The 25,557-nt window shown below is 48.0% G+C and overlaps 1 protein-coding gene and 1 pseudogene across 1 annotated transcript; both read left to right on the top strand.

Moving 5' to 3' along the window:
- The first annotated feature begins 1,508 nt into the window (after positions 1-1,508).
- Positions 1,509-9,672, top strand: LOC136169666 (solute carrier family 22 member 6). The gene is made up of 10 exons (XM_065937578.1): positions 1,509-2,165; positions 2,506-2,609; positions 2,835-2,989; positions 4,783-4,951; positions 5,393-5,516; positions 5,652-5,767; positions 7,010-7,224; positions 7,336-7,444; positions 8,918-9,121; positions 9,419-9,672. The coding sequence occupies exons 1-10, from the start codon at positions 1,797-1,799 to the stop codon at positions 9,501-9,503; spliced, it is 1,650 nt and encodes a 549-aa protein (XP_065793650.1). The 5' UTR covers positions 1,509-1,796; the 3' UTR covers positions 9,504-9,672.
- A 275-nt stretch (positions 9,673-9,947) lies between these two features.
- The window catches only part of LOC136169286 (solute carrier family 22 member 6-like), a 31,629-nt pseudogene continuing 16,019 nt past the window's right edge, over positions 9,948-25,557 (top strand).

Genomic DNA, 25,557 nt, shown 5'->3' with positions numbered 1-25,557 from the left:
AACACCATAGTTCAAAAGCATCAGTTCTTCGGCACTCAGTTTTCTTTATAGTCCATCTCTCACATCCATACATGACTACTGGAAAAACCATAGCTTTGACTAGATGGACCTTGTTTGGCAAAGCAATGTCTCTGCTTTTTAATATGCTGTCTAGGTTGGTTATAGCTTTTCTTCCATTAAGCAAGCGTCTTTTAATTTCATGGCTGCAGTCACCATCTGCAGTGATTTTGGAGCCCCCCAAAATAAAGTTGATCTCAATTTGGATCCGCTCAAGTCAAGCACTCAGTAGTAGCTAGCAGCTACCGTATTGGATACTCTCTTGACAACTCCAAGTCAAGATCCAACTGATAGGAACCCATAGAAATCCACCCAGTCAGAGCTCAGCAGTGCCCTGAGCATGAGAGAACTGGACTGGGGAGCCAAACTATGGGAGGAAATCAAGTGAATATCTTAGAATTGTGGCTAAAAGTAAAATAAGTTCATGCTTACTCTGGAGGAGGAGGAGGAGATGAAGGAGAAAAAAAAAGAAGAGAAGGAAAAGAAGAAGCTATAGACAGGAGATAAGACAAAGGAAAATTTTGAATCAGGATGAACAAGAAAATAGAAACTGAGATACTGAAAGACTCAATCTACATGTATGATGTTGGTCTGCGATCCCACTGCTTCAAAAGCAGTCTTTGGCCTCTTTTGTGTCTTCCAATTGAACAAAGCTATGGCCCTGTAAGATGTAAGCAGTCAGAATTTCCCTGGTGGTCCAGTGGTTAAGGATTCACTTTGCAATGCAGGGGACATGGGTTTGATTCCTGGTCAGGGAACTAAGATCCCACATGCTGCAGGGCAGCTAAGCCCACGTGCCACAACTACTGAGCCCAGGCATCACAACTAGAGAGTCCATGTGCCACAACTAAGACCCGACACAGCCAAATAAATCAATAATTTTTTAAGTTACTTAAAAAAAAAATATGTAAACTGTCCCCAGAAGACCAAAGGCCAGGGTTGCCAATTTTCACAAGTAAGAATACAGGATGTCCAATTAAATTTGAATTTCTGATCAAGAAGTACCTTTCTAGCATAAGTACATCCCATGTAATGTTAGAGATATATGAAAGAAAAAAACATTATTTGCTGATCTGAAATCCAAATTAACTGGGCGTCCCGTAGTTTCTCTGGCAACTTCTCCCAAAAATGGTCCATTTGGATCCTTCCCACTAAAAAGGACAGAAGCCCCACAAGAGGCCAACACACTTCCCAGAATCCAGTCTTCCTACTAAAAGGAAGACAGAAAGGTCCCACCCTATCCCCTCTTGCCCCTAGATGCCAGGTGGGTCCTCCCAGGACATCCACTCCCACCACCCCCACTTCAATCCACCCTCTCCCGCCCTTTATACCCACTTGGAGAAATTCCACTGATACCAGGATACTCAGAGGGTTAATCCTTCTGATACCAAGTCACACTTTAACTCATTCCCTCCAGGCCAAGGATTAAATACTGCCCATGTAGGGGTCAGGGCTACAGCAGACCCTGAAAGTGGAGCGACACCTCCCCCACCAAGTGAGGAGAAGCCGCAGAAGAAAGGGAGGGACAAAACTAGGGGAGAGAAGGAAGGAGGGGCCGCGGGGCCGGGCTGCTGTCCCCCCACAGAGCCAGCTCAGATTCAGTTCCAGGAGCGACTTGGCTGCAGAAGCAACAGCGCTCCACCTCCGCCAGTGTAGGGCAGCAGGCGGAGGGCCATCGAGACGGAGGGCCTGGGACCGGACGTCCTCAGCCCCCAGCCAACTCGGCCAGGCCTGGCCCCATGGCCTTCAATGACCTCCTGCTGCAGTTGGGGGGCGTCGGCCGCTTCCAGAAGATTCAGGTCACCCTGGTGATCCTCCCTGTGATCCTGCTGGCCTCCCACAACACCCTGCAGAACTTCACCGCCGCCATCCCCACCCATCACTGCCGCCCACCGGTCAACACCAACCTCAGCGAGGACGGGGACCCGGAGGCCTGGCTGCCCCGGGATGGGCAGGGGCGGCCCGAGTCCTGCCTCCTCTTCACCTCCCCGCAGCGGGGACTGCCATTTCCCAATGGCACAGGGGCCAACGGCACAGGGGCCACAGAGCCCTGCCCCAACGGCTGGATCTACGACAACAGCACCTTCCCTTCCACCATCGTGACTGAGGTGAGGAGCCCTGGGCCCCCAGCTCCTCCTCCCAACCCTGTGTCCCCACCTTACCATCCCCACACATCCCCACACACACACACACCCACACTCACACCCACACCCACACAAACACACACACAGACTGTCTCAATGGAGAAAGGGGTTCCAGATGGGGGCCTTTGTAGAAAAGGGAATGTGGAGTTGCAGGGTCAAGAAAAGTGTCTCGGCTCCCGGGACCAAAGCGAGGTGTCGGGGAAGGGGACGATACCGGCCTCAGAGGGCCAGTCGGAAGGAGGGTAGGGGGCTTCCCTGCAGCCCAGGCTCTCCTTAGCCTGACCTTTGCCCCCTCTCCCCACAGTGGGACCTCGTGTGCTCTCACAGGGCCTTACGCCAGCTGGCTCAGTCCTTATACATGTTGGGAGTGCTTCTCGGAGCCATGGTATTCGGGTGCCTAGCAGACAGGTCAGTCCTAGGCAGGGCCAAGGAGCCGGGCTGGGACTGGGGGCTCCTTGGCTGGGTTTGGGAGGGCCGAGGTGGGTGGTTGGCACCCCCAGCGGGGGCTGGACTGAGGACCTACAGCATCAGCCTCATGACACGTCATGGGTCCCAGGCCAGCGCCTCTCTCAGTGTGGCCTGGCCCCTGCTGGTCCTCAAAACCCTTGCTGCAGGCCTCCCCTCCCCTGACAGGCTGGGCCGCCGGAAGGTGCTGATCTTCAACTACCTGCAGACAGCTGTGTCAGGAACCTGTGCCGCTTTCGCTCCCAACTTCCCCGTCTACTGTGCCTTCCGGCTCCTCTCGGGCATGTCGATAGCTGGCGTCGCCCTCAACTGCATCACACTGAGTGAGGGGGGCCGGGAGGGCAGGGTGGGCCCCTACCTCTCCCTCCAACCACCCAAACCCACAGCCCCTTTCCAGCCTCCTCTCCCAGCCTACCCTCTTGCACTCAGCCCATTCTGCCCTTGCAGCCAACATAACAGCCTTCGTCCTGGAGCTCACACTATCCTGACCTCTTCTTTAGGCACTCAACTACAAACTCCATTGATAGGGCCAGGCAGTTCCCATAAATGACCGAGGATCTGAGAGGCATTTGAGAATGTGAAGACTGTCTCCAAAAGAGAGACACACTCATCCAGAGGGGTTGCCACCACTCAGCTGCTCCAAACAAGAAGCATTGTGGCTATCAGATCTGCCCCAACCCCTCTTTTATTACTGTAAAATATCCCAACTTTTTAACACTTGCAATTAATTCTCATATTTTGATATAAGCCAAGCCAGCATCATGTAGGCCAAACACAATTATGGACGGAGCATGGCCTGTCCATGAGTCATCAACATGCACCCTCAGATGGGTCACCCACCTCGCTCTGTTTCTCAGATGAAGAACCTGAGGCTAGGAGGAAGGGACAGGATTCACCCAAGGTCATTCCTCAAGCCCAGAAGAGAATCTAAGGATTTGGGATTCTCTGGACTAAAGTAGGGCTTCCCAAGTGGCCAGGCCAATGTCAGTGAAAGTCACTCATTCGTGTCAGACTCTTTGCGACCCCATGGACTATACAGTTCATGGAATTCTTCAGGCCAGAATACAGCAGTGGGTAGCCATTCCCTTCTCCAGGATATCTTCCCAACCCATGGATTGAACCCTGCATTGCAAGCAGATTCTTTACCAGCTAAGCCACAAAGGAGGCCCAAGAATACTGGAGTGGGTAGCCTATCCCTTCTCTAGCGGATCTTCCCAATTCAGGAATCGAACCAGGGTCTCCTGCATTGCAGGTAGATTCTTTACCAACTGAGATATCAGAGAAGTCCCTTCCCAGGTGGTGCTAGTGGTAAAGAACCCACCTGCCAGTGCAGGTAGATGTAAGAGACACAGGTTTGATCCCTGGGTTGGGAAGATCCCCTGGAGGAGGGCACAACAACCCACTGCAGTATTCTTGCCTGGAGAATCCCATGGTCAGGGGAGCCTGGTGGGCTGCAGTCCATAGGGTCACACGTAGTCGGACACGGCTGAAGCAATTTAGTATGCACGCACACATGCACAGGCTAAAGAAATTAACCAGGACAGGGCTCAGGCTGGGCCAGACACCTAGAGAATCCAGTCCAAAGGTGCAAGCCATTGCCCCAGCTGCCACGTCAGGAACCCACAAGGAACGAAGCTAGACCTCTTCAGACCTCAGCAGAGAGGTGGTCCCACTCCCAACTCAACTATCCGAGATGGCAGAAAGTCACTGTCTCCTCTGAGCTGATCTGGTCACTGAGGCTGAAATCCACCCCAGGATAAGAAGGACCAGAGGAGTGACTGTTGTTGGGGATGGAATGAGTGGTCAGAGGTGCTCCGAAGGGAAATAGGACCCTGGCCAGGACAGTAGGTTGGAGAGGAGCAAAAACACACAGCAGGGAAGTGGAAGGGCAACTCCTGGGGATTCCAAATCTACTTCTTCATCCCTACCTCCACCACAAGCAAACCCCCCTCCAAGTCTCCCTTCCATGGCCCCCAACCTCATCTGATGTATCTTCCACTGAGCTTTGGGACAAACCAAGGTTTGGACAGATAGTGGAGGTCTCAGTGGGCCCCAGGGGTCTCCACCCACCTGGCACCCAGTAAGTTGCACCACTCTGTTCTAACCCTCTTTCCAGATGTGGAGTGGATGCCCATCCACACACGGGCCTATGTGGGCACCCTGACCGGCTACGTCTACAGCCTGGGCCAGTTTCTCCTGGCTGGGGTGGCCTATGCTGTGCCGCACTGGCGTTACCTACAGCTGTTGGTCTCTGTGCCCTTTTATGCCTTCTTCATCTACTCCTGGTACGTAGGGCCCACACAGATGTGAGGGGCTGAGACTTCCCCAGATCTTGCTATACACTCCACCCACAGAGTCCGAGAAGGTCAAACCCAGGCCAGGGATTCAGTGTAACTGATGGGGAAACTGAGGCTGTGGGTGGAAGGACTTGCCCCAAGGTATCCAGCTCTCCAGCCTCCCCCGCTTCTCCCAGCTCTCCAGCCTGTCTGCCCTGCTCTCTTTCCCCAGCACCCAAGAACCAAGCCCCATGTTGAGGAACAAGTCACTACCAAGTTGAGCACCGCTTTGTGGTCCTAGAGAGAGGGATTTGGTAAAGTCCTAGGTGTCCAGCCTTGGAAGAAATCCCACTGCAGCCCTCTGGAAAGCCCACGCCCTACCTCCAGCCCACATGACTGGAACTGCAGTGTCTGGAACACACCAACACATCCGCTCACTCCTGCCCCCAGGTTCTTCATTGAGTCGGCCCGCTGGTATGCTTCCTCCAGGAGGCTGGACCTCACGCTGAGAAACCTGAAGAGAGTGGCCTGGATCAATGGGAAGCGGGAAGACGGGGCCAATCTAAGTATGGAGGTAAGATCCCCGAGATCTCCCGCAACAACCCACCCACTGGTAAACCCGGGACTCAGAGGGCTTCTCTGAGTAAGGGGCTAGGCTGGGAGGAGCTCCTAGGGGAGCCCAAGCCCTGAGCCCCGTCCATCCCGGCAGGCGCTCCAGGCCAGTCTGCAGAAGGAGATGACCACAGGCAAGAGCCAGGCCTCGGCCCTGGAGCTGCTGCGCTGCCCTGCCCTTCGCCGCCTCTTCCTCTGCCTCTCAATGCTGTGGTAGGCCCAGACAGACAGACCAATGGACAGACAGAAAGACCAAGAGACAAGAGACTGGTTGGGGAAGGAGCAGATGCAGGGGGTAGAAGAAGGCAGACAAGAGGGAGGAAGTCAGCAGACCAGCTGTGAGGGGCAGAAAGAGTCTTAAGGAACCAAAAAACCTCCATCCTCAATTTGCCTCTGGTCCCCAACTGGACATCAATCTCTCCATATTCTTCTCCTTTTAGCAGCTCTGTTCCAATATGGAGACACCTCATCAAGATTGATGGCCCCAGAGTCTGTAGAATTATATCACAAAGGCTGGCTTGCAAAACTTCTGGAGCATTTACTAGCTTGTGGTGTCTTCCAGAAACACTGGCACAGTAATAAGATGCCCAAAGCTCATCTCTGAAAGCAGACTCTGGCCAAGGTTGATATCAACCAAAAATCTTCCTTTCCCATTGCAACATTCCCTGTTACCCTTCTTACGTGCCACCCTCCTAACCCCATCATCTAGCAATCCCATGATAGTTAAGAGAAACATGGTCAGAAGGAACAAGTGAATTCTTTGCTTCCAATTTGGAGTTTGCTCCAGGTTGGGGGTTCTATCCAATAACGGGAGCTTTATTTTCTGGGCTCTTGTCATCTTAAGAAACACAACACCCATCCCAGGACTACAGACAGGTCCTGGAAAACTCTGGCCTCTCCCAACACCTTGGCCCTAAAGACATAGCTTGGATATCCAAGATGAAATAAAGACTAAAACTATATAAATCCCACATGGCAACTAAGTGAAAGTTCCCTAATATACTAGAGACACAGATTAAGAAATCTGGGGTATTAGAGGACTTTGTTGTGGTTGTTCAGTCGCTCCGTTGTGTCTGACTCTTTGCAACCCCATGAACATTGGCACACCAGGCTCCCCTGTCCTTCATTATCTCCCAGAGTTTGCTCAAACTCATGTCCACTGAGTCGGTGATGCCATCCAACCATCTCTTCCTCTGTTGTCCCCTCCTTCTCCTGCCCTCAATCTTTCCCAACATCAGGGTCTTTTCCAATGAGTCGGCTCTTCGCATCAGGTGGCCAAAGTATTAGAGGACTACCCCAATGTCTAAAGTGCATGTTAAATGTCAGAAGAAATATTAGCCAAGGTAGATTCCAGATTCTTAACCAAGGTACCCTGTGCAGCTCACCCGTTTTGGATGAGCACCACTCCCCTTAACCTTCCTAACAAACTCCATACCCCTCATCCCTCCCCACTAGGTTTGCTACTAGCTTTGCCTACTATGGGCTGGTCATGGACCTGCAGGGTTTTGGGGTCAGCATCTACCTAATCCAGGTGATCTTTGGTGCTGTGGACCTGCCTGCCAAGCTTGTGAGCTTCCTTGTCATCAACAATGTGGGCCGCCGGCCTGCCCAGATGGCCTCACTGCTGCTGGCAGGCATCTGCATCCTCATCAATGGGGTGATACCCCAGGGTGAGCACCCATGAGCATCTTGGTCCCTTGTCCTTGGCCACGTCCCCAGACATGACCCAACTTCTCAACCCCCTCTCCCAAGATCCCGCTGACCTCCTCATTTCTCTCTAGATAAGTCCATTGTCCGAACCTCTCTTGCTGTGCTGGGGAAGGGCTGTCTGGCTTCCTCCTTCAACTGCATCTTCCTGTACACTGGGGAGGTGTACCCCACAATGATCCGGTGAGTGGGAGCTTAATGGGAGGAACTTCGGGGCAAAACATTCTCCCTGCATACAGGTCAGACCCCAGGGCACATGTCAAAAGGGGCCACCAGCTGGGACACGGTGGGAGGCCAAGAAGACACATCTCAGAGGCAATTAACTGAAGTCCCCCTAGATCTCCAAGGCACAAGTTAGATGATCTAAATGCCATTGGAAGATCTAATCTGCCACCAAATCTAAATGCCATCTTTAAACCAAATGGTATGTCTGAAACCGAAGACCACAACCATGAAAAGGAATTTTCTGTCACCACTTAATAGTGGTGGTTCTGGTAGTTGTACAGATAAATATAGCACTACTTTTTTGAATGCCAAGTTTGGGAGGAGGGGATATTTTTGCATTAAGACACAAGAAAAACGTCTGTTTGAAGAGTAGGATGCAAAACAACAACAACAAATACAGAATGGAATGCAAAATTCACATGAGATATCAAAGAAATGCCAAGCTTCCCTAGGCAACTTGGAATGAGAACCCTGAGAGGTCAAGGTTATTGTCCTATACCCTCAAGGGATTTCAGCTGAAAGAACAATAGTATAAAGGCACTGTCAAACTTTTTACAAATATCAACTCTTTTGGTCCTCATTATAATCTTATGAGGTGGGTACTATGATAATTCTCATTTTCCACATAAGAAAACTGAGCCACGGAGAGGTTAAGTGACTTGTCCCAGGTCACACAGCTTATAAGTCAGGAAGCTTGGATTCAAATCCAAGCAGTTTATCTCCCTATTATCATCAAAGTTTTTAACTTCTGCTCTCATAGAGAATGTTCTTAACATATTAATATGAAGATTCCAGGTCCCTTCACCCTAGGAATTCTAATCCAACAGGTCTGTGTGGGGCTGTTGTTGTTGTTTAGTGGCTAAGTCACGTCCAACTCTTGCAACCCCACGGACTGTCGCCAGACAGGCTCTTCTGTCCATGGGACTTCCCAGGCAAGAATACTGCAGTGGGTTGCCATTCCTTTCTCCAGGGACTCTTCCTGACCCAGGGAGTGAACCCATGTTTCCTGAATTGCAGGTGGACTCTTTACCACTGAGCCGCTGGGGAAGCCTGCCTCCCCTGTGTGGGGCTAGGGCAACTATAAATCAAGTCTCCCAGCTGATCTGAGAACAACTGACCGAGCTCAGCTAACTTGACACTGAGGTTCAGGAAAGAAAAGAAACTTGCCCAAGGTCACATAGCAAGTTAAGGGCAGAGGCAAAAATCAATCTCCTGATTCTCTGGCCAGAGCTCTTCCCAACTTATTCCTTTTTTTGTTATTATTATCTCCAAAATAAATGCCAAATTGGTTAGCTGATCAAATGGGGAACAGAGCAGGCACCAGGGGGGTCTCCTGGGGCTGGGCCTGAGCTGCCCTGACCCCAAATTCAGCTGGGGCCTCAGCATTTGTGCCGGAACACTAACTGACACCCAACTCCCTGGATCCCGCAGGCAGACGGGCCTGGGTATGGGCAGCACCGTGGCGCGGGTGGGCAGCATCGTGAGCCCGCTGGTGAGCATGACCGCCGAGCTCTACCCCTCAGTGCCTCTCTTCATCTACGGCGCTGTCCCGGTGGCTGCCAGCGCTGCCGTTGCCCTCCTGCCGGAGACCCTGGGCCAGCCACTGCCAGACACGGTGCAGGACGTGGAAAACAGGTGGGCCCCCACCCACGGAGAAGCAGGGACTCGCCCCGGGTCACACATCCAGGTTGGGGTAGCACTGAGACTCAAACCTAGGCCTTCTCTTCCCAGCAGGGGCTCCTGGTCCCTGTGTCCCCCCCGCCCTCCCCAATCAGCTGAGAGTCTCCTGGGGTCCCTCCTGGCTCTGGAGAGAAGTAGCTGATTAGGGCAGAGAGCTGGTAGCTGGGCACAGCTGCATGGAGAGCCCCCTGGGAGACCCCAGCTGGTCTGGAGGCTTCTTACCCAAGGCACCACTCCCCTGTCCCACCGCAGGAGGAGGGGGAAACCGAGGAAGCAGCAAGAGGAGCTGCAGAAGCAAATGGTCCCACTCCAGGCTTCAGCACAAGCGAAGAACTGACTCTGAGCACTGAAAAGGCGCCTTACAGGGCCCTAAAGGAGGAAAGGGTCCTACATGCAGCTCACATCGGGGGAGGGGGGAGTCGTGGCCCAAGTGTTGGGGCTGTGGTTCAGGGAAGCAGCCCCTCAGCTCTACCCCGCTCCTTTAATACGAAGACCACATATTAAAAGGTTTGTTCGCAACATTTCCCTTTGTCTCTCTTGTCTGAACCGTAACAGCCTCTCCACTTCAGCGGGCTCCGTCCAGTCCCCGCCCTCAGCCCCCAGGACCTGACAAACCATCCCAGACAACTGGCGAAGGATCTGTTACCTCGGCTCCCTCCCCTGTCCCTCCTTTGCCCCGCCTTCCCTCCTTCCTTTTCTAATCTAAGTATTTCTGAGTTTTTAAATCCCTTACACGCCTGCCCTGTCTGGCTGGAAATTGACAAGGCACGAAAATGAAAGCAGCCAATCAGAGGCTTTGCTTCAGGCTCCGCCCTCTGTGAAAGCTCCTGGGAACCTCTGGCAGCAAGAGGGGGAGAAAAACCCGGAGCGGCTGTGACCTCAGGACGCTGGTCGCTGCTCCTCTGGATTCCAGCAGGGTCCGGACTCAAAACCAGTTTGCCACTCCCAGCTCTGCAGCTAGACATTCAGCCCGCTGGCTACCCTAATCCTCCGGCAAGGCACTTCCTGGGCTTTCTTGGCGGCTCTCCCGCCTGCTGGCCCTGGGCTGGTGGAGAGGAGGGAGGAGAGGAAGGGGAAGCAGAAACCCAGCCAGAGAGCCAGAGCTGAGTGCTAATTTGGTGCCAGGCACTGTTCTAAGTACTTTGCATGTATTAACGCAGTCAGTTCTCCCAGTAACTTTCTAGAGATACGCGCAGTTATCGTCCTGCATTTTACCTGATGCGACTTCATTGGAAAAGACCCTGATGCTGGGAAAGACTGAGGGCAAGAGGAGAAGGGGGTGACAGAGGATGAAGTGGTTGGATGGCATCACCGACTCAATGGACGTGAGTTTGAGCAAACTCCAGGAGATAGTGAAGGACAGGGAAGCCCTGCGTGCTGCAGTCCCTGGGGTCACCAAGAGTCAGACACGACTTAGCGACTGAACAACAACAAAATTTTACAGGTAAGGAAGTCAGCGCACTGGAGTGGTTACGTAACTTGCCCAGATTCACACAGCTATTAAACTGCAGAGTCAGGGTTAGAAGCAGCCCATCCGGAAAGTGAGTGCTTGGGCCCACCCCCTCTCCCCTACCCACCCCTTCCCCTTCCAACTGCCCGGCCTCTTTCACCCCTCGAGGCTGTGCTTCTCCTTTTCCCTCCTGGGCTAGAAAAAGACAGAGAAAGGTAAAGAGGAGTGATGAGGTCACAAGGTAGGAACCACATGAAACAAGGGATACAGGGAATTTAAGGTTCACAGTCAGAAAAAGAGGGATAACCAATCACCTGCCTCAGCCAGGGAGCTCCCTTCAGGGAAGCTGGGAGTGGGGGCAGAGGTGAGGGCTAGCCTGGGGAGGCCATGGGAAAAGATAATCCTGTTAATGCCCACAGGTGGCAGGAAGAAGGGACCGGCAGTGCCCTCTGGTACAAGTACTTGCTTAGTCATGCTTGCTTGCTGGCACACTGCCCCTAACACTTTCCCCTGCAGCTGACCCAGCCCCCTAGACCCTTGTCCTCTAGGGAAAGTCCACACTCTCAAGCCATAGGCATCGCCTTCCAGATGGGATCAGAGAGTTCTTGCTGAATCAGGGCAACCTGGACAGGGGAGTTGGCTTGGAGTTCTCCTGAAAAAGCCACAAAGCCCTGGGAGAGCTCACAGCAGCTCAGTCAGCCAGACGACAGCCTGGGCAGAGCCCGGGCAGAGCTAAAATCGCCATAACCCACCCCCCATCCTGGAACATCCACAGCCTTGATGTTCCCCAATGGTGCGGACATTTCCCATGGTTGTTGTTTAGTTACTAAGTCATGTCCGACTCTTCTGCAACCCCATGGACTGTAGCCTGCCAGGCTCCTCTGTCCATGGGGTTTCCCAGGCAAGAATACTGCTAGAGTGGGTTACCATTCTCCATGCTCCTCAAGAATTTCTTGACCATCATAGGACCCAGTAGATGCCAGAGTGTCAGCAGCCCCACCCCTTGCTGCTATTTCTCAGGCAGCGTTGCCCTCATGAGGGATGAGGGGCACCTAGGATGGCATACTCTGCCTCTGCAGATCTAGGAGTCTTGGGACCAGTGACTTTCCCTACCCTTGCCTCGAAACCCTACTAGCAAGTCTGACAATTTCTGACTCCTGTTGGTCTGTCAGTTCTCTGCTTAGATCACTTGATATCTATGTCTGCCTCAACCAGAAGCAGTCCCTGGCTTGCCCCAGTCACATACATCCCCAACTGGGAAAGTCCTGGTGCTGACTTAGCTTACACCATCTGCACAGACTCCCTTTCCCCAGCTTCTGGCCTGAGACTTCCTGCACTCACCCCATACCCTTGTCCAAATGGAATTACACCTTCCTACCACTCTTCAGTTACCAGTCTGTGACTTCTGACACTGTCTCCCCAAGAAGTCACCACCCAAACACTGGCTCACAGCTCATCCTCTTGCCTTGGAGGCCCAAGTTCTAGTACCATCATGCACTACCCCAGTGGCCTCAGATGCTGTCCTCAGTTTTGACCACAAGGTCCTATCTTCAGCCAGGGTAGATAGAACCTTTAAGGCCACCCTCAATTTCTCTGCCTGCAGCCTTGAGCACTTCCCAGCCAAAATGACACGTTCAAGAGGTTCTGCAACTGCCCGATCCTAGTAGAGAGCTCATCAGAAGTCACCTTCCCAGGGCTCCACCCTTGTATCCCAGGTCTCATCTCTGCATCCAGGCGTCTGCTGCTGCTAAGTCACTTCAGTCGTGTCCGACTCTGTGTGACCCCATAGACAGCAGCCCACCAGGCTCCCCCATCTCTGGGATTCTCCAGGCAAGAATACTGGAGTGGGTTGCCATTTCCTTCTCCAATGCATGAAAGTGAAAAATGAAAGTGAAGTCACTCAGTCATGTCCAACTCTTAGCGACCCCGTGGACTGCAGCCTACCAGGCTCCTCCATCCATGGGATTTTCCAGGCAAGAGTACTGGAGTGGGGTGCTATTGCCTTCTCCGAACCAGGCGTCAGGCCACACCAAATACCTCCATCAGGCTCCTCTCCCCACTTCTCAGTCACTACATGGCCCCTTGGAGAGCAGATGCCCAGCCAGTTAAGCTTTACTATCCTATTGTGTGGTAGGCTGAACAATGTATGCCCAAAGTTGGCCACAGCCTAATCCTGGAAACCTAAATAGGAAAAGGGACTTTCATGATGTGAATAAGTTAAGGATCTTGAGATGGGGAGATTATCTTGGAATCCCTGAGTGGGCCTGACATGATCATAATAGTCCTTTTCTCAAGAGATGCAGGAGAGCAGAGTGCTTAGTGGGAGATGTGACAAGAGAAGCAAGAAGTTGAAGAGACACAAGAGGGACCGCAAGCCAAGGAAGGAATGCAAGCAGCCTCTAGACGCTGCAAAAGGCAAGGAAATGAAGTCTCCTCTGAAGTCTCAAAGGAATGTAGCCACACCAGCACATTGATTTTAGACTTCTGAGCTCCATAACTATAAGAAAATTAACATGTGCTATTTTTTAATATTTATTTATTTAGCCAGGTCTTAGTTGTGACATGTGAGATCTTAGTTGTGGCCCATGGAATCTAGTTTCCTGACCCAGGATCGAACCTACACCCCTTGCACTGGCAACTAGAGAAAGCCCGAGTGTAGCAGTGAAGACCCAGCACAGCCAAAGAGAAAAAAAAAAAGTAACATAGTGGGAAAATGGAACTAACCTACAGAGCTGATGGTGTCACTGAGCCAGTGATTTAATCCACCTCTACTCTAATTGATGAAGATAAAAATTTAAATTTAAGTCCTCCTTACCCTCCTGCTTCTTTAAGCCATCGTAAGCTGGTTTTTCTGTGATTTGCAGCCAAAGACATCTTTAATATATTTTTACAGCTTTTTTGAAATGTAACAATTAGCTGCTCATATTTACAGTGGAAAATTTGATCAGTTTTGACAAATGCATACACCCATGAAACCATCACTAAAATCAAGACAATAAGCATATCTATTGCCACCAAAGTTTCCTACATGACCCTTTTTGTGTGGACACGACTTCTATTTCTCTTGAGCAAATATTGGGTTGACCAAGAAGTTCGTATTGGTTTTTCCATAACATCTTACAGAAGAACCAGAGTGAACTTTTTGACCAACCCTGTATTAAGGAATTGAATGGCTGAGTAGTATGTAAGATGCATGCTTAACTTTTTAGGAAATGGACAGTTTTCCAAAGTGGTTGTAACAGTTCACTTTCCCACAAAGTATGTGAGAGTTCCAGTTGCTCCACATCTTTGCCAACTCTTGGTATGATTTATATTTTAAATTTTAACCACTGCAGGGAAGGTGTAGTGCTTATCTTATTGTAGTCTTAATTTGCATTTTCCTAATGACTAATGATATTAAGACATTTTTATGTGATTATTTCCATCTAAATCTCTCCTTTAGTATATGTTCAAAACTGATTGAGTTGGAAGCTTTTTTTTTAATGTATTTCTAGAAACAATAATCCACTCCTTTAACATTTTTCAAAGCTGTTTTGGCTAGTTTAGATACTTTGTATTTCCACATAAATTTTTAAATGTTTTGCCAGATATGTATTTTGAAAATAATTTCTCCAAGTTTATAGCTTATCTCTTCATTTTTATAATTGATTTTTTGAATAGAAAAAGTTTTTAAACTTTGATAAAGTCCAATTTTTAACTGATTTTTTCTTTTACAGTTCATGTTTTTTGTCCTATTTTTTAAAATCTTTGCCAAACCCCATGACACTAACATTTTCTCTTATTTTCTTATTGAAGTTTTATAATTTCAACTCTTGTTTAGATCAGTGATCCATTATGAGTTAGTTTTGTAAAGAGAATTGTGGTTTATTATTTTTTGCATATGGTAACCAATTATTCCAGCACTATTTTTTGAAAAAAAATTTTTTTCCTCATTGAATTATCTAGATAATTTGGTCAAAGTTCAACTGGTTATATATGTGGCTCTATTTTAAACTCTCTGTTCTGTACCATTGCTCTGTTATGTGTCTTTACATGAATGTTATGCTCAGATGGTAAAGAATCTGCCTACAAAGCAGGAGACCTGGGTTCAATTCCGAGGTCAGGAAGATCCTCTGGAGAAGGGAATGGCAACTTACTCCAGTATTCTTGCCTGGAGAATTCCATGGACAGAGTAGCCTGGCAGGCTACAGTCTGTGGGGTCACAGGAGTCTGACAGGACTGAACTACTAACACTTTCACTTTCACTACACTATCTTAATAACTATAACTTTATAACTAGTTTTGAACTCAGTGTATATCTCTTAATTTTAACTTTTTCAAAGTTGCTTTGGCTACTCTAGATATTATGCATTTGCATACAAATTTTAAAATCAACTTGTAAATTTCTATCCAGAAAACTACTAAAATTTTTACTTATATTACATTGAATCTGTAGATCATTTGGGGAATAATTATCATCTTAACAATATTTTTATGGGTTACAACATTTACTGCTGAATTGCTATTATATGGCTTACTTATTCAGTATCTTTTCTATTTTTTTTTTTTGCATTTATTTTTAATTGGAGGATAATTGCCTTAAAGTGTTGTGTTGATTTCTGCCATACAACAATGTGAATCAGTCGTAAATCTACATATACCCTTCCCTCTTGAGCCTCCCTCCCACCTCACCCCTATCTTCACAGTCTTGAGTGTTCCAATCCATGATATAGTTCCCCATTTTTTAAGATCTTCTTTAATTTCTCTAAGCAATGTTTTGCACTTTTAAGTGTATAGATCTTGCACATATTTTATCAGTTTTATACCTAAACCTTTCATACTTTATGGAATTATTTTTTAACTTTCTACTTTACATTGGAGTATAACCACTAACAGTGTTGTGATAGTTTCAGATGGATAGGAAAAGGACTCAGGCATACAAATACATGTATCTATTCTTCCCCAAACTCCCTTCCCATTCAGGCTGCCACATTACGCTGAGCACAGTCCTCTGTTGCAATTAGTAATGATATTTCATTTCAACTGCAATTGTTTGTTGGCCTTATACAGAATTATTACGCTGCTTATAACCTTCAGTACAATGTTGAATAAAAGTGGTGAGAGTAAATATTCCTGCTTCCTTCCTGAACTTAGGAGGAAAGCATTTAGTCTTTCACAATTAAATATGGTATTTCCCATAGATGTCCTTCATCAATTTGAAGAAATTCCCTTTTATTCCAGGTTTGCCGAGAAGTTGTATTAATGTCATGGATGTTGTTGTGTCAAAAGATCTTTCTGCATCTACTGAGATGATCAGGTACTTTTTCTTTTTTTAGTCTACTAATATGATGAATTATATGAATTGAGTTTTTTAACGTTAAATCAGTTTTGCATTCTTGGGATAAACCCTACTTTGTCAAGATACATTATCCTGCTTACACATTGCTGACTTAAATTTGATAAAACTATGGTAAGAATTTCGCATTTATCATAAGGGATATCAGTCTCTAGTTTTCTTTTTTTGTTACTTTATTCATTTTATTTTTTGGTTGTGCTGGGTCTTCATTGCTGCATGCGGGCTTTCTCTAGTTACAGCCAGTGGGGGGCTACTCTTCAATGTGGTGCATGGGCTTTTCATTGCAGTGGCTTCTCTTGTTGCAGAGCACAGGCTCTAAGGCTCAGTAGTTGTGGCATGAGGACACAATTGCTCCAAGGCACATGGAATCATCCTGATCAAACCTTTGTCCCCTGAATTAGCAGGCAGGGGACACCTGTTGTACCACCAGGGAAGTCCCCAGTTTTCTTTTTATTGTAATGTTTTTGTCCAGTTACAGCATCAGAAGAAAAAATAAGAAGAGGTCCGTATAGTCAAAGCTATGGTTTTTCCAGTAGTCATGTATGGATGTGAGAGTTGGATCATCAAGAAGGCTGAGCACCAAAGAATTGAAGCTTCTGAACTGTGGTGTTGGAGAAGACTCTTGAGAGTTCAAGGAGATCGAACCAGTCATTCCTAAAGGAAATCAACCCTGAAGATTCATTGGAAGGACTGATGCTGAAGCTGAAGCTCCAATACTTAAGCCACCTGATGTGAAGAGGCAACTCATTGGAAAAGACCCTGATGCTGGGAAAGATTGAAGGCAGGAGAAGGGGACAACAGAGGAGGAAACGGTTCGGTAGCATCATCGACTCAATGAACATGAGTTTGAGCAAACTCCAGGAGATGGTGAAGGACAGGGAAGCCTGGCATGCTGCAGTTCATGGGGTCACAAAGAGTCTGGGCGACTGAAGAGCAACAATATGACTGTGTAAATTTGTTAAAACTTGTCAAAATGAGGTTCCCAAGTTGATGTATTTTATCGTATATACTCAGTCTCAGTGAAGCTTTTTGGCCCCTGGCTTGAGGATGGTTAAACAGATAATGGGATAGACTGTGGTGGGCATTTCTTTGGTTTTAGCTGTTACAGTTGAGGGAAGGAGAAAAATTGGGAGTGGATTGTACTACGATGAGAAAAGAGGCACCGTTGACATTACCTCTGATGAGGGTTCCCTCTTTTTTTTGGCCATGTGGCCAATCTAACTTTAGCTGCCCTTAAGGTCCCCTGGAACAAATCATTGACCCAATGAGTCTTAATAATTTATCGCCTTACTTTCAAGTCACAGTTTAACTTGTTACCTCTAAAGAAGTTATAAACACTAGTTTTTATTTCAGGTGACTTAAGGCCACAGCGGAACCAGGAACTGATGAGCTGAGAAGACAAAGGACAGCCTGTCTCCTCCCCCCTGCACCAAGAGCCTGGAAACAGTTTGTGGGAGCAAGAGGCCTCCGCTCCTGGGCCCCTGCGAGGTCCTATCCCATGACCTTCAATGATCTCCTGCTGCAGGTGGGGGGCGTCGGCCGCTTCCAGAAGATCCAGATGATTCTGTTGATTCTGCCCCTGATCCTGGCGTTTTTGCACAGCACCCTGCAGAACTTCACCACCGCCATCCCCACCCACCACTGCCGCCCACCTGCCAACACCAACCTCAGCAAGGACAGGGACCCGGTGGCCTGGCTGCCCCGGGATGGGCAGGGGCGGCCCGAGTCCTGCCTCCTCTTCCCCTCCCTGCAGCGGGGACTGCCCTTTCCCAATGGCACAGGGGCCACAGAACCTACAACAACAGCACCTTCCCTTCCACCATCGTGACTGAGGTGAGGAGCCCTGGGCCCCCAGCTCCTCTTCCCAACCCCTGTGTCCCCACCTTACCATCCCCACACACACGCAGAGACACACACACACACAGACTGTGCGAACCTGACCTGAATTTGTCCAAAGACCCTGGAGCTATGAAGAGTTCTGCCAAAATGCAAGACAGAAAACAGGGAGTTGGAATTGAGGTCTGCCTGGTAGAGAAGGTTATGGAACGCCTTGCAGAAAGCTGTTCCCTGCCCCTCCAACCTCCCCCAGAGAGAGAGAGACTGCTGCTGGAGTTCAATAGTCCACTTTGGTTTCCCTGAGAGTAGGAAGGTGTGGGGGTGGTACAGAGAGGTGGAGAAAGGAGGCAAGCAGAGAGTGGAGGGCAAAGAGAATATTCCTGAGCAGGGGATTCTGGGCTCAGAGTCCTAGAGACAAAAACAATTTCCTGACTTCGTCTAGAAATAGCTCTCGGCAGCTGGGGCCAGGAGATGGAGAGCAGCCAAGGAACTGAGATGGGAAAGAGAACAGGGTTATGGGGAGGGGGAGGGTCCTTTCATCTCTAGTGATTTAACACCCCTCCCCCGAAACACACACACAGTCGACTGTAGAGTCTCCCTGGCCTGCTAAATGGTTCATCCGGCTGAATTCTGCGCTCGGTAGCTGTCGCATGGATCGTGCTCTTAACATCTGTTCTAGTCAATGGTCTTTTGGTTGCAAGAAAGGGAAGCTCTCTCCAGTCAGCTCATGAGGAAAGGGATTCCAGGAAATCCAAAGGCAGGAAGCAAAAGCGTTTCCAGGCTTCATGGCAACTGGAACCAGGGATTGGAGCACCAGAGGCATCGCTATACACTCACTCCATAACTCTCCTCCTCAACCCATTTCGTCTGCGTGCTTATCTCACAAGACAACTGCTGATCCCAGCTCTGGTCCACTACCTCTCAGATTTAGGGCCCACCACCAACCGAAGGGGCTTCCCAGGTGACAGAAGTGGTAAAGAAGCTGCTGCTAATGCAGGAGACCTAAGAGACGCAGTTTCGATCCCTGAATTGGGAAGATCCCCTGGAGAAGAACATGGCAACCCACTCCAGTATTCTTGCCTGGAGAATCCCATGGACAGAGGAGCCTGGGGGGCTACAGTCCTTGGGGTTGCAAAGAGTCACAGGAACGCACAAGCCAGAACATTTCCATAAATCTTAATTCAAATTCTTAGAAAAGGCTCTGATTGGCTCAACCCAACACATTGATGAGTAGCCCTGGCTACAATCGTGCAATTGGCTCGGGTGTCCACATTTAATCTAATCATCACACCAAGGGGCAAATTAGTGGGATTATGTGGCCCATTGGCTGGTAGTCAGGGCTGTGCCGAAAAGATGACCTGAGAAGGGGCTGTGGGTGAGCACAGTCTCCAGACCTGCCTGATGCAGCATCAGTCTGAAAGTGGTAGGAGTTAAGCCATACTTCCCACTAGCCAGACCCAAGACACAGAAGTAGAAGGTGAGTAAGGATGGCTAGTCCTCCTTCCTCTGAGCATCATGTGCCATCCCCTCCTGGCATAGTTGATGGGGGATGCCTTCCTTATTTTCCAGCCTTCACCCAAATTCTGAGACATCCTCCTCCACCCACCTTAACTTGTATGCTATCAATCCCTCCAATTCTGCTTTTCCGTTTCCCTTCTTAAAACTCTACACCCTGCTTTCCAAGTTCGACAATACTTCAGGAACTATTAATATCAACCTTGCTGTTGTTCTTCTGTTTAAAACAGCAGGCAGTGTGATCAGAAGCTCAAATTTCTTTGAATTCCTTGCCATCTAGAGCAAAGAATCTGGGTGAGTGAGCACCTTAGCTTTCCTTCTAAGTGGAGAGTTAGTAGCTATCTTCTCATCAGTTTTGGTGACTGACAAAGCCAGATGCCTACAATTTTCCTGAGTTGTGGGGAGAGGCCAAGAATAATCCACCCTTCTTCCAACAGGTACTGTGTATGGGACCAATGTCCACCATATTTTCATGAATACAACCAGGATAACTCTTCCTTGGGCCAATAACGCCAAAGGCTGCACCAGAAAACACTCCATTAGGATAATAGGCAGCTTACATGTATATCCCAGTGTGAAGCTGGACCTTTTGAGTCGTGAAGCAAATGAAATAGCTCACAAGTTATCAAGGGTTGCTTAAGCAAGAAGATTAGTCTCAATGAAGATGCTCCACCCAGGCCACGTGGCTGTATCTAGTAGGCACAGCAGCACAGGTCACCTGAGGAAGACAAGTCCCAGCTTGCCCCTTGGAAAGAGCTCCCAAAGGGCCCTGTATCCCACAGGGATACTTCATCCCTCTGAATGCAAAGCAAAAAAATTTAGTATTATAAGAAATAAGATGCTAACCCTGGGTTATTATAATAATAAAAAAAAAAGCCTACCTGAGCTTTTCTCCTTATTTTCTTTTTCTTTCTTTTATTTATTTGGCCAAGTCGGGTCTTAGTTGCATCACATGAGATCCTTCTTTGCAGCACACGGACTCTCTAGTTGCAGCAAACAGGCTTCAATATTTGTGGCATGCTGGCTGAGTTGATCTGAGGCAAGTAGGATCTTAGCTCCCCGACCAGGGATGGAATCTGCATCCCCTGCATTGCAAGGTGGATTCTTAACCACTGGACCACCAGGGAAGTCCCCTGCTATTTCCTTCTGAATTAAAATATCCTGAGAATGCTCCTTGGAAGAAAAGTTATGACCAACCTATACATATATATATATATGGTCCAGGAGCACACAGAAGTATATGATCCTCAAGAGTCTCAGATGCACATATGCTTTTAACGTATATAGTAAAAGTACTATGCTCACCCTAAGGTGATATAAGCCCCTTGTACTGTTGCTTTTACAGAAGACAACTACCTTAGGACAAAGCAGAGGCAGAGAAATTCTTTGTAATTCAATCTGACTACATATTCCATATTCATTTATCAGTTTCTATTCTAAACTACACCCAGATTTCATCACTAGGCTGCATACAAATTGTGTTCTCTCCTCACTCCTCTGACTTCTTTTGTTATTTGACAAACCCTTATTTTTCCATTTTCTCTAAAATTGATAAATCTATTTTTTAAATTTTATTGAAGTACAGTTGATTTCCCTGGAGAAGGAGATGGCAACCCACTCCAGTATTCTTGCCTGGAGGGTTCCACGGACAGAGGAGCCTGGCGGGTCGCAAAGTCCATGGGGTTGCAAAGAGTCGAAAGCAACTGAGCAACTATCACTCACAGTTGATTTACAATGTACTTCACAGTGTACTTGTGTTCATTCTGCTGTATAGCAAAGTGATCTAGCTACACACATATATGTATATATTCTTTTTCATATTCTTTTCTATTATGGTTTATCACAGGATATTGAATATAGTTCCCCGTGCTATATAGCACAACCTTGTTGTTTATCCATCTTATATCCAATAGTCTGCGTCTGCTAATCCCACACTCCTAATCCTCGCCTCCTCCAGCACTTCTCTGACTTCTCTCCTCTTTCCTACACCCTCTTGCTTCTCATCCTTCCATTCCTTGGTTCCAGTCTATCTTATCCCTAACTCCTCCCTACAGTGCGTCTCCATCTCCACAGTCATATTCTATTCACAAGTTTCCAACAAGGACTATTAAAATGAAGTCCCAGATTGACACAGCCCTAAAATCTTTTTTAAATAAAAGTTATATCAGGTAACACACAGAATTACAGAAGAGTAGTTATTTGAATAAAACAGCAATAAAGTTCATTGCTTTTTTTTCACTTTTCATTTTATACTCCAGTTCAGTCGCTCAGTCATGTCTGACTCTTTGCGACCCCATGAATCGCAGCACTCCAGGCCTCCCTGTCCATCACCAACTCCCGGAGTTTACTCAAACTCATGCCCATCGAGTCGGTGATGCCATCCAGCCATCTCATCCTCTGTCGTCCCCTTCTCCTCCTGCCCCCAATCCCTCCCAGCATCAGGGTCTTTTCCAATGAGTCAACTCTTCGCATGAGGTGGCCAAAGTATTGGAGTTTCAGCTTCAGCATCAGTCCTTCCAATGAACACCCAGGACTGATCTCCTTTAGGATGGACTGGTTGCATCTCCTTGCAGTCCAAGGGACTCTCTAGAGTCTTTTCGAACATCACAGTTCAAAAGCATCAATTCTTCTGCACTCAGCTTTCTTTATAGTCCAACTCTCACATCCATACATGACTACTGGAAAAACCATAGCTTTGACTAGACGGACCTTTGTTAGGAAGTCTCTGCTTTTTAATATGCTGTCTAGGTTGGTCATAACTTTCCTTCCAAGGAGCAAACGTCTTTTAATTTCATGGCAGCAGTCACATCTGCAGTGATTTTGGAGCCCAACAAAATAAAGTCAGCCACTGTTCCCACTGTTTCCCCATCTATTTGCCATTAAGTGACGGGACTGGATGCCATGATCTTAGTTTTCTGAATGTTGAGCTTTAAGCCAACTTTTTCACTCTCCTCTTTGACCTTTATCAAGAGGCTCTTTAGTTCTTCTTCACTGTCTGCCATAAGGGTGGCGTCATCTGCCTATCTGAGGTTATTGATATTTCTCCCCGAAATCTTGATTCCAGCTTGTACTTCCTCCAGCCAAGCATTTCTCATGATGTACTCTGCATATAAGTTAAATAAGCAGGGTGACAGTATACAGCCTTGACGTACTCCTTTTCCTATTTGGAACCAGTCTGTTGTCCCATGTCCAGTTCTAACTGTTGCTTCCTGACCTGCATACAGGTTTCTCAAGAGGTAGGTCAGGTGGTCTGGTATTCCCATCTCTTTCAGAATTTTCCACAGTTTATTTAGAGCTTCTCAGATGGCTCAGTGGACAAAGAATCCTCCTGCAATGCAGGAGATGCAGGTTCATTTCCTGGGTCAGGAAGTTCCCCTAGAGGAGGACATAGTAACCCATTCCAGTATACTTGCCTGGGGAATCCCATGGACAGAGGAGCCTGGCAGGCTACAGTCCACAGGGCCACAAAGAGTCAGACATGACTGAAGCGCCTGAGGACGCATGCATAGCTATTTAGCAATGTTGTGCTAGTCTCAGCTGTATGGCAAAGTTATTCGATTATACATGTACCTGTATCTATTCTCCTTTAAATTCTTTCCCCCTTTAGGTTGTTGCATAATATTGAGCAGAGTTCCTGTGCTATACAGTAGGTCCTTGTTGATTATCCATTTTAAATATAGCAGTGTGTACATGTCCATCCCAAACTTCCTAATTATCCCTACCCTCCACCCTTTCCCCCTGGTAACCATAAGCTCCTTCTCTCAGTCTGTAAATCTCTTTCCATTTTGTAAATAAGTTCATTTGCATCATTTTTTTGTTCATTTGTTCAAATGTATTTGTTCTTTTTTTAAGATTCTGCATGTAAGTGACAGAAAGCGATATTTCTCTTACTCTGTCTGAAAGTCCATTGCTCTTTGAAGAAAGTGTTCAAATGCCAGCCTCCCAAATTGTATATCATGTGGTGTGTGCACAGGGTATTAATTGTCCCACAGTAATAATTAAATTCACAAATAAGAATTTCTTTCCAATCAAATCAAGATTATCAAGCAATTATACTTGAAGGATGAATTCATTTGGATATATATTAATACAAACTAGGGAGCATTCCCTAAGCATCCTAGTCATCCCAATCCTTTTTCCTTTTTCTTTTTTCTGTTAACAAAAGAAATGAGTTTTAAAGTTCACTCAAAAGCATACAAAAACTAGCTCTTACTTGTAAATGAAATGCCACACTCATTTGTCATCTTTACTTAATTTTAAAGGCATCTGTGAGCAGTATGATTTTTCTGCAGGCTGTAGAGCTGTTTTACTCCACCTCGAAATGAAGTACTTTTAAAATGGGAATCTTTTTTCTAATATTCATTAAAAAGAGCAACAAAATTTAAACTATTAGTTAAGGTATTCAAGTGCTGCTTACACAAGATTGCAAATAACTACACCCTCTCAGACTTGTTTATGGAAAGTTAAGGGAAGGATGCAAGGGTATTTCACAGAACCTGAGGTCAAGAACTTGAGCCCAGTCTTATGAGAGACCGCAATCAGGTGGTTGAGGAGAACCAGGGCACCTGGACTCTCCATCCCTACCTCTCTGGCACTGTGCCCTCACCCTGACCTCTCTGACTAGGTTCCTGCATCCTTCCTCCCCTCCCCCTTCCCCCTCCCCCTCCTCCCCTCCTCCCCTTCCTCCTCCCCTCCACCTCCCCCTCCTCCCTTTTCCCTCTCCCTCCTCCCCTCCCTCTCCCCTCTCCCTCCTCTCCCTCCCTCTCCCCTCCCCCTCCTCCCCTTTTCCCCCTCTCCTCCCCCTCCCTCTCCCCTCCCCCTCCTCCCTTTTCCCTCTCCCCTCCCCCTCCTCCCTTTTCCCTCTCCCTCCTCCCCCTCCCTCTCCTCCCCTTTCTCTCTCCCTCCTCCCCTCCCCTCTCTCTCTCCCTCCTCCCCTCCCCCTCCCCCTCCCCTCTCCCTCCTCCCCTCCCTCTCCCCTCTCCCCCCTCTTCCCCCTCCCCCTCCTCCCTCTCCCCTCTCCCTCCTCCCCTCCCTCTCCCCTCTCCCCCCTCTTCCCCCTCCCCCTCCTCCCCTTTTCCCCCTCCTCCCCCTGCCTCTCTTCCCCTGCTGCTTCTTTTTCTCCTCTCCCACTCTCTCTCTGTCTCTTGATTTCTCAACTCCACTTCCACGTTGTTCCACATTTGGCCCTCTCATCCCCGCTTTGAGTGTCCTTACAAACCTTGCTTCTCTGAGTCCCTTTTCTAAATCTGTAAGAAAAAGATCAGATTTTTAATTCTGTCAGTTTTCTTCAGCTGCACCCAAGGAGGGACAGGTTAAAGAGCCCTGAAAGAGGGTAAGCAATTAGTGCTCTGAAAAGGGGGAGCAGGCTACGCAGCCATCCCCAAAAATATCTCTTACGTGTTTTGAAATCACTTGAATCATTCTTACCAGGAGAAGATGGCAAGAAAGACTGTGTGACTCACGGAGGCAGGCTCTCCTTACGTGCCGGTCCCAATCCAACATACTCAGCCCACCAGGAAGGATGGAGTGGACTGTGGTGGGGCCTGCCCGGCTCTCCTTGACTCCAGCTCTTCCTTCCTCACAGTGGGACCTTGTGTGTACACGCAAGACTTTGCTGCAATTGAGTCAGTCCATCTTCATGGCAGGAATACTGGTCGGAAACTTTCGGAAACTTGATGTCTGGGATCATGACAGACAGGTCAGTGATGAACAAGCCTGGATCTAGGAGCAAAAGCATAGCCCCTCTAGGCTGGACACAGAGGGGAGACTGGCAGCCCTGAGAATCCAGAGAGGGACACAGAACTGATCCACCCAAGCCTGACCATGTCTGGAAGGTCTGCAGGAATCACACAACTGTCCCTCAGCACTTCCCATGTCTCACCTCCTTTCAGTTCCTCCTCACAATACCCTTGTGAAGCCAGCATGAATGTTACAGTTAACTGCATTTTACTAAAGAGGACACTGAGGCTCAGGGACGTTAGATAATTTGCCCAAGGTGCCTAGAAGGAACCCAGAAAATTATGTTGTTAATTCTGAGGAGTGGAAATGGAAAGAAGAGATCTTTTCACTTTTTGTTATTATATTGTTTGAACTTTTATGGTAATTCTTTACTTCTGTAATTGTGTTTATATATATATATATATATATTTTTTTTTTTTTTTTTTTTTTTTTTTGGCTGCACTGGGCCTTTTTGCTGCCCGAGGGCCCTTCTCTAGCTGTGGAGAGCAGGGACTGCTCTTTGTGGTGGAGCATGGC

The sequence above is a fragment of the Muntiacus reevesi genome, chromosome 5, assembly GCF_963930625.1.
Source record: "Muntiacus reevesi chromosome 5, mMunRee1.1, whole genome shotgun sequence".
Lineage (NCBI taxonomy): Eukaryota > Metazoa > Chordata > Mammalia > Artiodactyla > Cervidae > Muntiacus > Muntiacus reevesi.
Note: the sequence above shows the minus strand (reverse complement) of the source record. Positions and strands in the feature narration are given on the sequence as shown.

Coding starts and splice junctions, on each gene's coding strand:
- LOC136169666 (XM_065937578.1), top strand. CDS start 1,797: ATGGCCTTCAATGACCTCCTGCTGCAGTTGGGGGGCGTCGGCCGCTTC. Junction 2,166..2,505: donor CTTCCACCATCGTGACTGAG/GTGAGGAGCCCT, acceptor CTCTCCCCACAG/TGGGACCTCGTGTGCTCTCA. Junction 7,225..7,335: donor CAATGGGGTGATACCCCAGG/GTGAGCACCCAT, acceptor ATTTCTCTCTAG/ATAAGTCCATTGTCCGAACC.